Source organism: Mucor velutinosus (genome assembly GCF_035048745.1).
Source record: "Mucor velutinosus strain NIH1002 chromosome Unknown tig00000165, whole genome shotgun sequence".
NCBI classification, from domain to species: Eukaryota; Fungi; Mucoromycota; class Mucoromycetes; order Mucorales; family Mucoraceae; genus Mucor; species Mucor velutinosus.
The window spans coordinates 734251-748343 of record NW_027041913.1 but is presented as its reverse complement, the minus strand read 5'-3'; the positions used below and the strand labels follow the sequence as shown (position 1 = coordinate 748343).

The window sequence follows — 14093 nt, the reverse complement described above, 5'->3', positions numbered from 1 at the left end:
GAGAAGAATCAGCAGGCTCTAAGTTGTGGGGACTGATGATGTATAGTGCCGTTCTGTTGCATTATTTTGGGTTAGATGAAACCTCACAGCTATACATCAGGCACAGTGGATCTATTAGCAACAAGACAGCTACCTATGATGGGAGATTACGCACAGCCGATTTTCGCAGGAGCTACATCATCGTCAAGCAGTTCAATAAGCTTATCCATTGTTATGCATTCTTCGAGATTGACTTGGATTGACCAAAATCATCTACAGTTCGACCCTCGCTGAAAGCATTGCCAATAATGAAACTTCACAGCCTTTACAGTTACCTCATGCTAGACATCAGTTAGCACAATCAAGCTCCACACAACCGCAGCTTGATGCCGTGTATATTTGTACCATGTAGCACAAAGTATTTGATCCTGAAAATCCTTGACACTAAAACTATTTATTAGGGAAAAATGCTTTAAAAAATTCTATTTGATATGAGAGAGGTAAAGAAAAGAGCGCAAGAAGAGGATTATAATAGTTGTTTGCGTGTTGTGTTGTGTTGTGTTGTGATGGCGTGTATTTGTTGTGTGTGTGTGTGTGTGTGTGTGTGTGTGGTTGATTGTGAAATATATGTATATTGTATATAATGTTTTATGGTTTTCCATGATCCTTCACCGCATCAGCATTGCTTTGACTCGAAGAAGACATGGGAATGATATCTTTGTTGTTGTTGCTTGTGGCTTTGTTGGCTAATGTCTTTGCGACTGAATACACTAGACCAGCAATAAAGCCAACAATGATGGCTGTAACATTTCCAAATGTAGCTGGATCGCCAAAGAACATGATGCCTGATGCAGCAATGGGTAATTTGTTTAATGCGCCTACCATAGAATAAGTTGTCGATGAGGTTGTACGAACACACCAAGCAGAAGCATAAGACATGGCAAAAGCAGATGCGCCTGAAAAGACCATGGCAACCAGCATAGCTTGACGCACATCAGCAGGGCTAAACCGTCTATTAGTACTCACTCTCTTTGCTTCAAAACCAATCGCCATCTTCATCAGATACTTACAAATTCTTTGCTAGACTTTCGGCACTCCAATCTTCAAAGATGAAGCTAGGGATAATCAAGAGAGGAATGGAGAGGAGATTGTTGTAGTAAACGGTGTCGAAATCCTTGAAATTGGTGAGCTTGATTCTCTTGCGCATGTAGAGCACAAAAGCAGCAGAGGCAAGACAGTTGGTAGCCATCCAAAAGTAACCAGCCAAGGTTGTGTCGAGTTCAGCGATTTGGGACAAAGTATCACTGATATCTGCCCAACCAGCAATGACAGAGGAGAGGACCTAAATATACACATTGAGTGTAAATACGCTTAGACACAAATACACACACACACACACACACACACACACACACACATAGGCAACCCACACGCACACGCGCACACAACAACTTACCATCAAACCAAATGAAACCAACATCAAATGAGTAACACTGCCACCAAACCAAAGTACTTCACCATAGGCGATAAGGATGATGGTCAAGTTTTTGAAGATAGTATAAATGGGAATACGAAGAAATTGGAGTGCTTTTGAGCCTGTATAGATCATAGCGACGAGTGAAGCAGCAATGGGCATCCATTTGCGAGCCTCATCTTTATCAAAATCACGGAACTTGATAAGATTGAGAAACTTGAATGATTGCAACAGCAGAACAGTGACCAAATTCTAACCATGAAACATAAGATACACTGGATGTAGCTGAATGGGATGTTCCAACTTACTTGGATGGTCAAGAGCAAAAAGTTCATGTTAAAGTCATATCCACTGAGGACGTATTTGTTGGTTACAGTCATGAGAATAGAGGCGAAACAATAACTAGCGATAGGAAGCACAGCTCTCATTCCAGGAGATAACTTGAAGCCAGAGGGGGCAACCACTGTATTCTGTTGGCTCTGATTATTCTCAGGTTCCTGGTCAATAACCACCGTATAATCTGGCTTGCTTTCTCCCATGGTTGATTTTGGATAATGTGATAAGAAGACAAAAGAAAGAGAAAAAGATGGGAGAGAGGGTCAAGTTAACCCAAAAAATATTTTTTCCAAGCGGAGTCGCTTCCAATGTGTGTAATGAACAAAAACCAAGGTGTCTCCAAACCAAACTGCAATAGCGTATATAGCAGTGAATGGATGATGATCATCCATCTCTGCCTCCCCTTTAAACTCCCCGCCTTTTTCTTTTTAATAATTCTCCTTTTTTTTTTCCATCTGTTGAGCTCAACAAGAAAACGACCATTTTTTACCATCAGATCAACCAGTTGGAAATCTACAATGACACAAAGAAGACGATCTTCTTTTACCCAATTTGATTGTACCACCTTCAATTAAATTTAATGGGATAAACATCACTTGGCAAATCAATCAGCGAATATCCCATCCGAGAGTCAATTGACAACCAATATTTTATCATGCAGTTGTCATGTACGCACATTATACAAATAGGCATGCAAGTTACTGAATTTCATGTGCTCACCAAAATGTTTCTCAACAATTTACTATATTTTTGGTTACCAGCGTTTTAAAAAGCTATAATTATACCATTCGAGAGGTTTCATTTTATTCAATAATGATGATGAATTGCCAAGAAGATCGCTCAGTTTGCTGCCCCAATCAAGAATCGCTATTGTACCAGGTACTTGCTTGTGTAATTTCATCTGCATGTATGGCTTCATTTTTCATTGAGATGTGGTTTCGAGCGTCTTCAGATGGCAGCCAACAAAAGCCACCATCTGTAAGGTGAATTTTTGATGGGCTGCTTGCGTATCAATAGAATAATAGAATCAGTACTATGAGCTGGTGTATAGAACTACCTAGTAGGCTTGACGATTGAGATATCATTTTCGCTGCAAGAGTATACATTGCAATGAATATTTTGTGAAAATTAAGCCTACCAGACGCAAATTTACCCAAATTCTTAACAAAAGTAGCGAGATTAAGCCATACTCCTTCGCAGCTCACTATTTCCTTCTTATTGCATCGGTTGTCTCGTCAGAAAGGCATTTGGGCAGCCAAACTTGGTTCAATCTCCGACGTTTTTTTTTTTTTTTTTTTTTTTTTGGAAACCCAAGATTGGCCAAATTCTGATTGATCTCGACTTGATCGAACTATTTTGATAGATTCGACTATAAAAAAGGAATAATCATTCCTTACTCCTTTAAGCTCTCTAGAAGTACTTTTCAAGACACATCTAATGGTGCTATTTGCAAGAAGTGTTTTGAACAAATATAATGAGAAAGGCCAGAAAATATGAAATCCAATTTCTGGCCAAATTGTCGAGGTTTTGCATACCAAAGTTGCACAAACAAAGTTTTACGGGTTGCTTTGGGTTGAGATAATCATTTTGATCTAATATATGTCATAGTAGAAGTGTTTGTTTTCGAGGTCAAAAACGCGATCGTTTGATTTTTGATGTTTTTGATGAGGTATCCCTCATGGATTTTGATGAAATTTTGGCGATCCTAAAAAAGTTGAGCAAAGGCGTCAAAAAGTTAGTGCCAGATCAGAGCAACTGTTTGATGTTATCCTGGTGGCCTAAAATGGCTTCTAGCACTAGAAATCACGCCTCAAGTGCATCCAAATTTCGCTGTGATTTGCATACTGTTGAGTATTAAGAGGTATTACTACTACGCATCGTGCCTGTTTGAATATTGTTTTCGTCAGTCCAGATATGGGACATCGAAAAAAATTCAAATCCATGGTTACAGTTTGCTTATGGAGGGTTTTCACATGATGACAACAGATTGAAATGTGTGCTGGTTCACATTTTTGCGGTATCAACTGCGCAAGACTGCTCTCAGAGGACTGCAGTTCCCTATGACAGACACTAGCACTCATGGTACGGTAAAGCTATTCTTCCTTATTTCATTAATCATTTCTTTGAGTCATGGAAGCACATTCAAATCCTGTTGAGTCGGAAGGCTCTCCAGATTTTTTGGATTATGCGGATTCTGACAATTCTGATTTCCAAGTGCCTCTGTCCATACCAGACGACAATAGCAGCAAACGCAGGACGGAAGAGTCAGACAGCCAAGAGGATGAAGAGGACAGCAATGTATGTGGCATTTGCCAAAAGGAATGGGCCAACAATGGATTTCACAGCATTGCTCAGATGAAGTGTGGCCATTGTTTTGGAAGATCGTATGTTGGATGACAGTGAAATGTATCCGATGATATAAATATTGACCACCTTGTTGTACGTTAGTTGTATCAACCAATATAAACGGGATAAATTTAAAAACAGTGCATTCAATTGTCCTCTCTGCGGGTAAGAGCAAAGAGATCCAACACCTCAGTGCTCGTATTGATATACAATTTTCTCAATAGCCAGCTGTCAAAGAGACGAGAAATACGAAAGATTTGGCCATCCAAGCTTATTCCCGAGGATCAATCGTATATTGATAAATTAACCTCTGAGCTGAAAGAGTTGGATCAACGATTGGCACAGTTGGCTACACAAAATGCAGACATACAGAAGAAGATGGTCGAAAAGAAGGCTGTGCTGGACAGTTTCGATTCTCTGCTGCCGGTCGTACCTAGTCAAGCGACAACCCAGGAGATTGTGGAGAGTCAAACAGAGCAGGGATTTGCTTTAAAAAGCAGGGTTTCAATGAGAGGAGAGGTAAACATCTATCTTGTGCGATTGCTGGGCGATTGGATGATTGACAGGCTGGATGTTGTGTTTAGGTGTACCATGCCGTGAATTTGAATCCTTTGGAAGACATGGCAGTGGTGTCTACCTTTCAACAAGCAAGAAGACGATATGGATTCCGAAAAATCAACATGTACGACACATCCGTTACCGAGTTTATACCCACAAATCATCAAAATATAATCAGAGACATCAAACACTCACCCAACGGCATGTTGCTCAGCACAGGCGACGATAGAACGCTAAAACTGACATCGGTCACCAAGAGCCTTGTGGTTCAATCGTAAGTAAAGCATGGAATGGGTGGAGATACAAGGTGCTGACAAGGTTTGCAATGGATCAGGTACACACTGGAGGCTCCCTCAAGAGCATGTGCTTTCGATGATAAAAACCTCAACCTATTGTATTGTGGACTGGCAACAGGCGCATTAATGGTCTATGATGTGAGGAATACGAGAGGCTATTTGTCCAAGCTGGTAGATCCAGAGAGAAACAACCCCCTTTTATCTGTCATACCAAAAGGGAACTCCATTCTATGTACAGATCAATACGCTTCTTACACTTGGGATCTTGGTGAATCACAACAGTATACTGCTCAGTCATTGTATCTGCAGCATCAAGTGCAGAACAAAGGCGCTCAAGACACCATCTACTCTGTCAGCATGAGCGAAGATACATTTGTCACATCCAGGAGAAATGGCGGCAGGATGGAGCACCATATCAATAAAATAACTAATGAAAATGGACAAAGAATCTTTGATGAAGCATGGTCTTGCGCTGTACTTCAGGATGAGCCCTCCTTTTGCAGAAACACACACTTTAGTAGAGACGACGAGGTGTTTCTTTGTTATGCTGAAAAAGACAAGGTACAGCTGTGTATGCATTCATCGTGTCTATGTAGCTTGAAGCTAACTCTACCCTAAATGCAGGTGACAATACGAACCAAGGATAGCCAAACACAGGCTTTTGCTACTGACGGCCCCGTGTTTGATATCCAGCATACGACTAATGGCGTGAACGAGTTTCTTGCAGCCCTATCCAACGATACACTGTACATATATACATACGATGTTTAAAATACCCAATAAAGTGGCCTGAAAGCCTGAATACTTTTCTCCATGCCAAATCAGGCAACAATGAATCCACTCATTGTCTTAACATCCTTGAATACGAGCGTATGAGTCATTGCATCTCTTTCTCTGATTCCTAACATCATGTTGAATTATCCTTATCTATTAGAGAAGTACAAGAAAATAGAAGCACCAGGTCCATTTATTCCAATCGCAGGCGCTGTGCTCGCTATTGCGGCAGCCATGTACGGCATCAAAACAGTGCTCAGGAACGGATGGAGTGGAACACACAATGTCAAAAAATACAGAGTGATTCCAACGCCCCCAGGCTCTGTGCTTTTCTTTGGTGAGTAGTAATATACTACTTGGTTTATATGGCAAACACTGACCTACTGCTTGTTAGGTCATAAACTGTTGCTGGGCGACATACCAGCACACAAGATTGCTGAATGGCACAAGGAATTGGGGCCTATTTTGAAAGTTAAGATGGGCAATGAAGACTGGATATACGTCGCTGATGCTGGCATGGCGTATGAACTATTTACCCTGGAAGACAGCTTGACATCCAACAGTCTTCATTTCATGTGTGGGGATGCTATTTATGGCGGAGAGGAAGGGTAAGTCTGCTACGATTGCTTGTTTAAGAGTTTATTAACCTAGATTCTTATAACAAAGACGCACTGCATTTGGTCATGATGATGCTAAATGGAAAGACATTCGGTCTGTTATGCTGCAATTTCTATCGCCTAGCTCATTCAGAAGATCTTATGCCACTTTGCAAGAAGAGGCACAAAAGACGGTGGATTTGCTCATCAAAAAGACTCGACAGCATGGAAGCGTAGATCCTCTTTCTTTCATTCGATTTAATTCCATCAACATTATCTTGAAAACGTCATTGGGACAGCAAGGCGCAAAGTCATTGCACGATCCTTTATATAGGTGCCTGATGAATAGAGATGGCGTCTATTTGCAGTATACCACCATCAGAAAACCTTGGTCTTGGATGTCCCATTTGCATCGTTTGTTTAGCAGAGAAACTAGTCCAATGAACGCCTTGTATGCGCCATTACAGAGAGTGATTCAAAGGGCTCGCAAGAGTGATACGGATAACGTGGTGAAAAGACTCGATCTGTTGAAGGAAGAGTATGTTATCGACGAGCACAATATTGCTGCAATTACGGGTAAGCTGCGTTATATCTTATGTACAGTGAGGTTATTGACACAATGTATGTAGGTGAACTGCTTGTCGCTGGTATGGATGCTCTGTCTAGTGCCACTGCTTGGACATTGGCTATCCTATGTCATCACCCTGATGTACAACAAAACCTCGCTCGAGAAATTGACAGTTTCATCATAAAGCATTACCGCTTCCCTACATTTGATGATCTCCCTGAACTACCATACTACAATACTTTGCTAAAAGAGTGTCTTCGTTTCCGTCCGCCTGTTTACTTTGGTATTCCCCGCAAAGCGAGTAAAGATGGTAAGCCAACTCTAGAATGTAGCTATATGGAATACATCTAATGGCATTGCGCTTGCTAGTTGTATGCAGGAACTATCTGATTCCCAAAGGAAGCACGATTGTAGGCAATATCCATGCAATCAGCCACGACAACTATGTGGTTCAAGATCCTGAAAAGTTTCTCCCAGAGCGATTTCAATATGATTCACGTACATTGCACGCTGGAGCCTATGAGGGATCTGAAGCACACTATGCATTTGGGTGGAAAAAACGCATCTGTCCTGGCATTTCCTTGGTAAGTGCTGCTTGCGTGCGAAGCTAGTAACTGACACGCTGACCATATCTTATAGGCAGAAGCCCAAATCTTCAATATTGTAACAAAAGTCATGTCCAGATGTACTATTGAGCCTGCTATCGCGTCGAATGGTCAAGACGAGTATCCAAATTTAGATGATGGAAGAAGTGTAGGTGCAACTGTGGTGCCAGGCCCGTTCAAGCTTCGATTCGTTGAACGCAGTGATAGGACGATTGTATGATTGCTGTTATTGTGTCAATAAATAAACGGCATAACGGATAATAACAAATCGAAAATTTACTCATTGCCGAGGAGCAAATTCAATGTAACAAATACTCTCCATTGGTCATGCCTGTCCTCTTATAACATTGAGCATTGGCAAAAGAAGTTACACGAAACTAGTTCTTAGCAACTATGGATGACTAATCCTAACCGGAAAATGATAGTAATTAATGCCGAATTATAGTGGTCAGTCTGTTCAATGAATACTAACAGTAGAATGATGGCCGCAAATTAAAAGTTTGCTTTGCTCACAGGATGGCATCGATTCAATTGAAATCTGTCGTCCAATTAAGATGTGCTTACTCATTGTTTTGCTATAGTAATGCATGAGGTGAGAGTGGTACAACATAAGCATGAATCTGGGTTCACTGTCCAGCCAATGGATCTCTCCACAACTAAAGTTTATGACGCTACCCTGAAATCCAGATGATGGCATAATTCTAGAAATTAGTATAAAAAGCAGGCAGGCAATTATGCAGCACTTTTTTTTTCTTCTCTCCATCAACCTCTTACAATGACTTCCTTCAAGCCAAACACCCCTAACAAGCCTGAGACCTACTCCATTATTGTACCAGGCATTACTCCTGACGCGGCCCTGTTATCTGAACAATTGCTACAAAAGAACAATAGGGAGTTCCACATCTTTTTCAACGAGAAAAAGTTTCACAAGTAAGTTTGATAAACTGGCAATGCTATCAGTTGTAGATATGACACTGATGGATGAAGTATAGCCATTTGATTCATCATCTGCTGGCTGCTTATTCCTTGGGCGCAAGCAAGCAGAAGCTCCAAGAGATCTTTGATGATCATGCCAAAGATCAGCGTCCATTGCCTCCTTCTGTGGGCACCATTACTCGCGAGAATTACACCAAATACCTCGGCCAAGCTGACGCCTACGCCAGTTTCCTCACTTTTTTCCAGTATGAAGTGGAAAAAAACGGCTCCATTGATACTGTGCGTCGTTGGGTCTGGAGTGGCGATATGCTGGCTCGCACTGTAGGTGGCGCTTACCACCCTTTGATTCACATTGGTTATGGTCTTGAGTTTGGCATTCCAGGCATTGTAGCTGAAGGCTTGGCCATGGCAAGCTGTACTGAACCCCACTTTGTCAAGATTGTACCCGATCAGCCTCCGTTGAACACATCTTCGATGGTACCAGCACAGGCGCAATCCTACGCTGAAAATGCAACATCTGCCGCTCGAGGCTATGTCAACACATTTGTCGATCAACTCACTAATCAAATCTCTACGCGTTTTGGTATATCTGATGAAACAACCTCCTCAGCGCAGGCGAATCGTGATGTCAATGCAAACAAGAGCAGTGATGATGATGATATCCCGGTTTTCTTGAAAGAGAATTCCTTGTTCCATATCTTGAACAAAATCAGAAAGGATCCCGTGTTTGACAATGTCGTTGATTTCAAAGACCAGAACAAGATGCAGACCTTGCTCAAAAACAAGGAGGCTTTGGACAGAATCAACCATTACGTAAATCAATGGACCGTCAACGACAATTCAAAGGATATTCAGGTTAAATTCAAGGAGCTCTACACATGCATCTCATTGGCTGTGGGTTCTACTGGCCTGCGTGATGATCATCCTGGCGTATTAAAGTTGGATTTCTTCTTGATGCATGCTCTCACCTCGTCCGAGTTCTTGCATCAGTACATTTCAAGAATCACGCCGTCCGAATCTGTCAGCTTATTGCACGCTCATCTCGCCATCACCATCTTTTATTACATCACAAGAGGCAGACCCAACTTCAATGTCGAGGCTTTGTTGGCGTACAAGTCGCCCAGCAATGTAGCATCCAGCAACAACAACTGGCTCAATGTGTTTGACAAGGCTCTTCATTGTCAAGAGCCTCATGTCATCAAGACAGTCCGATCCTGCGCCGTTGCTCAAGTCATGTATGGACCTCATGAGGACAGTCGTCTGAACGCAGTCTGGCTTCAAGTAGCTCAAATGGCAGTCGACAGGGATGGCCATTGGGATTTCTCGGGACTTGGCTTTGATCAAAACTGGGAATCATCTGAAAAGCACTAATATCAGCATCGTTTGCGTGACGTAAAATGTAATCATTTTATTGCAATATAGTCTATGTACAATTTGCTCCAATAAATAAAAAAATATACACATTTCAAGATTGAATCATATGGCTCTCACTCCATCCATTTCCACTGAAAGATTCCGTTGTCAAGGTAGTATCGAGCAATTGCTGTTCGGGGGAGAGTAATCGCAGTGTTGCTGAGGGCGGTGCATTAGGGTAAGACTGCAGACGAAGTTCATCCTTCTTCTTGCTGCTCTTGGGCGTCTTTTTCTTCTTGTGTGTCGCGCCTGTTACAGTGGATCCTGATTTAACAGTGCTGTGGAAGACAGGATGGGCTTGTCTCTCAATACCCAAATTCTCTGTATTGGTGCCTAGTCGTGGTATACGGACATAGGCATCTGTACCAAACCCATCCATCGTAATCACTTGCAGCTCCCCACCCCAATACTCTGCATAGATCCTGCTCATCGTCAACCCAATGCCCAAGTGGCGGTGTCCCATTTCGGATGCCTGATTTGCTCGTCCATCAATGGTAGCTGGTATCTTTTGTATCTGCTTGAAATCGTTGAAATCGCCCGTCTGTGCTCGCGATTGGTAAGACCACAGGCGGTCATATCTATCCTTGGTCATGCCCCCACCTTGATCAGACACTCTGAAATACACATCCGAATCGTTTGCACTGACTGTCACTTGAATAGGTGGATAGTCGCCAGCTGGATGGTTGCGCATTGTAAATCGCACAGCATTGTCTAGTAATTCGTATAAAATGTGTTCCAGTTGCTCGGGTACCTATGTCCATGATCGTATCAACACTGGCTGCTCGATTCCCTCCCCTTTACTTACATAGGCAAATAATATCTCGTTCTTCCTATTGCTCGATGTGAATCCATTGTGCTGAATCTTGACACTGATGTGAGGCACAGGTAGCTCTTGATTCTCTTTCTGCACGTTGGAATGATATCGATGCACATGCTGGAAAACTAGCTGTTTTGATCGCTCCAGAATTTCGCTGGCAGAGCAATGCACAAATATGATTCCCACATAGCCATCACCAAATCCTGTGTGTTGATCCCATTGATGTTCACATGCTTCGGTCAAGGCCAGATGCTGCTCAGCCAACACACGTCTCGATATCCGTGATCTAAGCATACGATTCAAGAACAAATCCAAATCCTTTTGCTCGGGCGGGTAGTAAGCTGCACTTTCGCTGAGTCCTTGAGCCAGTCGAGGCAAAACCAGCAATCCATCCTCCAGTAGTGTTTGTAGTAATTCGCAGAAATGGGTATTGTCTTGGTGCTTTTCGATGGGAGGACAAGCACGTATCGATTCAAATGCGCCCCAATACAGCTTGTAGACATATTCAATGTGAGGGTTTGTGCCGACAAAGAAGGGCAGCTGCTGAAAATCACGGATACGATGAGCCAAGCGCACTAGTAGTTCATTGCGAACCCAGTTTGCAGATTTGAGCAAACGATCCGTGTTCATTTGCCTACCGAAAAAGATGAATTGACGTAATGTGCTGGCATTTACAGGTTGCACAGTGTATTCCTCTAGCACTTTGTTTTGGTAGAAATGAGATGCTGAATTGGTAGACTGCATGGCGTCTAATCTGGCTGCTCGAGGAACCTCTATTTTGGGTGATGCGGTAGTTGAGATAGGGGATTTATTCATAATCTGTCTCGGTAGACTGCAGCTAAAAGAACGTTTGCCATGTAGATGGATCTGATGAGAAAATAGTCTTTTCAGTGCCATCATCAAAAGTGTGTGTGTGAGAGAGAGAGAGTGAGAGAGTGTGAGAGAGTGTGTGGTATGGAAGTAGTGATGAAAGAAAGCGAAAAGAAAGAGAGGGAAAGATGAAAATGAGCTGTTAAAGATTTTTATTATATTTTCACCGATTGCTTTAGGCAGTTTTGAGTCATCGCTAGATCGACGTTTTTCATTTGAAATTGGCATAAATATCATGTGCTTGTGTTTATCTCATTTGCTGCCCTTTGGGTTGTTGGTGAGACTATCTCTTAGTTCAGATAGCTTGTTTTGGGTGTCTTGCAGCGTCTTTTGCTGCTCCATCAATCGGTCGTGAAGCTTTTCCAGTTCCTGTTCGTTCTTGTGCACGTAATATTAGTCATTCAGTCTTACCAACATGGGAAATACCTCACCATTTGACGCGCCCATACACCTTCGGCAGCCCTTTCGCGGTTATTGAATACCTTTCCACCTTCATTGGATTTAGGCAAGTTTGTGTACAATTGACGCACCTTGCTTGATTGGTAAACAAAGTTTCTGGAGACGATGTTCTTGAGCATGTTGTGTTCTTAAGAAAAAAAAAAAAAACAAGACCAGGCTATCTGCCCCTTTATAACGAAAACTTTTGGTTTCAGTTTGACTCGAAAAAAAAAAACGCAACATTTGACTCATAGCAAAAAGAAGCATCAGATTGTATTTCTATAGAAAATGTTTATTTTGTTCTTGTTCTACAAAGAATCAAAACCAAAGCAGGTGATATGTATAAATAATGAATTAGTAGTTGGATGCCATTTGTTGACAAGACTTGAGGGCCTCAAGGTACCATTGACAAGAAGCAAAATCGTTGTTGCTAGCCTCAAGACAGTTGGTGAAAGCCTTGGCATCAGCTTCACAAGCATTGCCAGAGGGTTGAGGAGCTGCCTGGAATTGTTGAGGCTGATATTGAGGAGCTGCTTGATATTGAGGCTGTTCAGGAGCAGCAGCGGGTTGTTCAGAGGAAGATCCACTGAAGAGAGAAGAGACGCCGTTAGCCTGCAAGCAGCATGTTAGTATATCAAGTCTTAAATATTTCTAAATCTATACGTACAAGAGTATGTCCAACAGCTGAACCGACTGCAACACCAGCAGCAGTAGTGGCCACTGAAAGGGAAATGTCAATACAGCTCTCATTACAAGACATTTTAATGAAAAACACTTACTTTGAGCAAACATGCCAGGTTGCTGAGGAGCGGCTTGAGCAAGAGCTGGAGGAGCAGCAGCGGGGGCAGGAGCCATAGCATGCTGTTGAGGGGCGGGAGCAGGAGCGTGTTGTTGAGCAGGAGGGGCAGCAGGTCTAGGAGCAGATGGTGGAGGTGCTTGACGTGCAGGCATGGTGGAAGCATGGCGAGTTTGTTGAGCAGGGGCGGAACGTCTAGTCTGTAAAATCAAAGGTGAATACAAATTTCAATGGATGCATTTTGACAACTTACTTGGCGAGGCATTTTTGATGATGAATTGAATAAGAGAGAGAGGGGTAGGTTGGGGTTTGAATGATTAAGCTTTTGTTGATGGGAGGGGGTGAATCAAAACTTTTACTGTTTACACCAATCGAGTCACTCTAATTTGCAAAAACCTTTATCCCTGGGGTTGGCTATGGTGTTGTGTCGCTTTTGTGCGGGGTAGCTCACTGCACATCAAAAGTATCTCGTGTAACATTTGACACAAATCCATGATTTGACATTTCTCAATGGGCTAGTTGAATTTCAGCAATTTCTATCAACATTAGATCTGGTCTTTGGACACAGATTACATGATCATTAGGCAAGGCATTTCAAACAATGTGGCATAGAGCCATTTTACTAAATATACAGCTGCTTTAATCATATCGTCAGGATGACCTACCTAGCAACGAAATGGCAGAAGGGAGCATCGTCTTCAAAATAAAACGTCAGGCATTCAAGTCTGCAATACATTTGCTACGGAATATTTACATGGCTTCCACGAAGCATCAGTATTTCTGGTGAAGCGAGTGGCAATGCAAACTTGATTTACAATGTGGGCTTCATAATGATCTTGAACCATTGAACTGATGAGACGGACCACCTATATTTAAGCTAATTTTTAAGTAAAATAACTTTTACTAGTCATTTTGGTCAGCCAGCAAGGCCACCCACCTCCACCGCCACCTCCACCACCATCAGAAATTATTCAATCTCAGTTTATTCTGTCTGCTCAAGATTGGCCAGATTTTGCTCTTCTTCGACTTGATCCAGCTATTTTGCGAGATTCGACTATATAAACTGTAATGATTATCCAACGCTTCCTAATACACTCTTGGAGTACTTTTCAAGGCGCTTCCAGTGGTAATAATTGTACCAAGTGTTTTGAATGAAATTATTGAGCAATTTGCTAAAGCATAAAATGAGGTTTTTAGCGAAAATATCCACATTTTATATATAAAAGTCTTTCAAACAAAGTTTCAGGGATTGCTTTGGATCGATACAAACATGTTGGTCCAATACATACTA

General features: G+C 42.1%; 7 protein-coding genes across 7 annotated transcripts; 3 read left to right on the top strand and 4 right to left on the bottom strand.

The window, feature by feature from the left end:
• Nucleotides 1–627: 627 nt before the first annotated feature.
• Nucleotides 628–1992, bottom strand: ATC70_003193 (uncharacterized protein; the record flags this gene model as incomplete). Its single annotated transcript, XM_064822558.1, has 4 exons — nucleotides 628–982; nucleotides 1050–1321; nucleotides 1436–1705; nucleotides 1762–1992. The coding sequence occupies 4 exons, from the start codon at nucleotides 1990–1992 to the stop codon at nucleotides 628–630; spliced, it is 1128 nt and encodes a 375-aa protein (XP_064679158.1).
• Nucleotides 1993–3919: 1927 nt separating this feature from the next.
• Nucleotides 3920–5760, top strand: ATC70_003192 (uncharacterized protein; the record flags this gene model as incomplete). Its single annotated transcript, XM_064822557.1, has 6 exons — nucleotides 3920–4173; nucleotides 4238–4300; nucleotides 4360–4654; nucleotides 4720–4967; nucleotides 5028–5550; nucleotides 5614–5760. 6 exons carry the CDS (start codon nucleotides 3920–3922, stop codon nucleotides 5758–5760), a joined length of 1530 nt encoding a protein of 509 aa, XP_064679157.1.
• Nucleotides 5761–5898: 138 nt separating this feature from the next.
• ATC70_003191 (uncharacterized protein) lies at nucleotides 5899–7752 on the top strand (the record flags this gene model as incomplete). The annotated part of the gene is made up of 6 exons (XM_064822556.1): nucleotides 5899–6100; nucleotides 6158–6371; nucleotides 6430–6935; nucleotides 6989–7237; nucleotides 7297–7511; nucleotides 7567–7752. 6 exons carry the CDS (start codon nucleotides 5899–5901, stop codon nucleotides 7750–7752), a joined length of 1572 nt encoding a protein of 523 aa, XP_064679156.1.
• Nucleotides 7753–8307: 555 nt separating this feature from the next.
• Nucleotides 8308–9839, top strand: CRM1_2 (Karyopherin transporter; the record flags this gene model as incomplete). The annotated part of the gene is made up of 2 exons (XM_064822555.1): nucleotides 8308–8462; nucleotides 8525–9839. The coding sequence occupies 2 exons, from the start codon at nucleotides 8308–8310 to the stop codon at nucleotides 9837–9839; spliced, it is 1470 nt and encodes a 489-aa protein (XP_064679155.1).
• Nucleotides 9840–9933: 94 nt separating this feature from the next.
• On the bottom strand, nucleotides 9934–11514 carry INO4_2 (Transcription factor; the record flags this gene model as incomplete). The annotated part of the gene is made up of 2 exons (XM_064822554.1): nucleotides 9934–10632; nucleotides 10687–11514. The coding sequence occupies 2 exons, from the start codon at nucleotides 11512–11514 to the stop codon at nucleotides 9934–9936; spliced, it is 1527 nt and encodes a 508-aa protein (XP_064679154.1).
• Nucleotides 11515–11820: 306 nt separating this feature from the next.
• ATC70_003188 (uncharacterized protein) lies at nucleotides 11821–12146 on the bottom strand (the record flags this gene model as incomplete). Its single annotated transcript, XM_064822553.1, has 2 exons — nucleotides 11821–11946; nucleotides 12000–12146. 2 exons carry the CDS (start codon nucleotides 12144–12146, stop codon nucleotides 11821–11823), a joined length of 273 nt encoding a protein of 90 aa, XP_064679153.1.
• A 214-nt stretch (nucleotides 12147–12360) lies between these two features.
• Nucleotides 12361–13067, bottom strand: ATC70_003187 (uncharacterized protein; the record flags this gene model as incomplete). The annotated part of the gene is made up of 4 exons (XM_064822552.1): nucleotides 12361–12618; nucleotides 12674–12726; nucleotides 12786–13002; nucleotides 13056–13067. 4 exons carry the CDS (start codon nucleotides 13065–13067, stop codon nucleotides 12361–12363), a joined length of 540 nt encoding a protein of 179 aa, XP_064679152.1.
• Between the last annotated feature and the right edge of the window lie 1026 nt (nucleotides 13068–14093).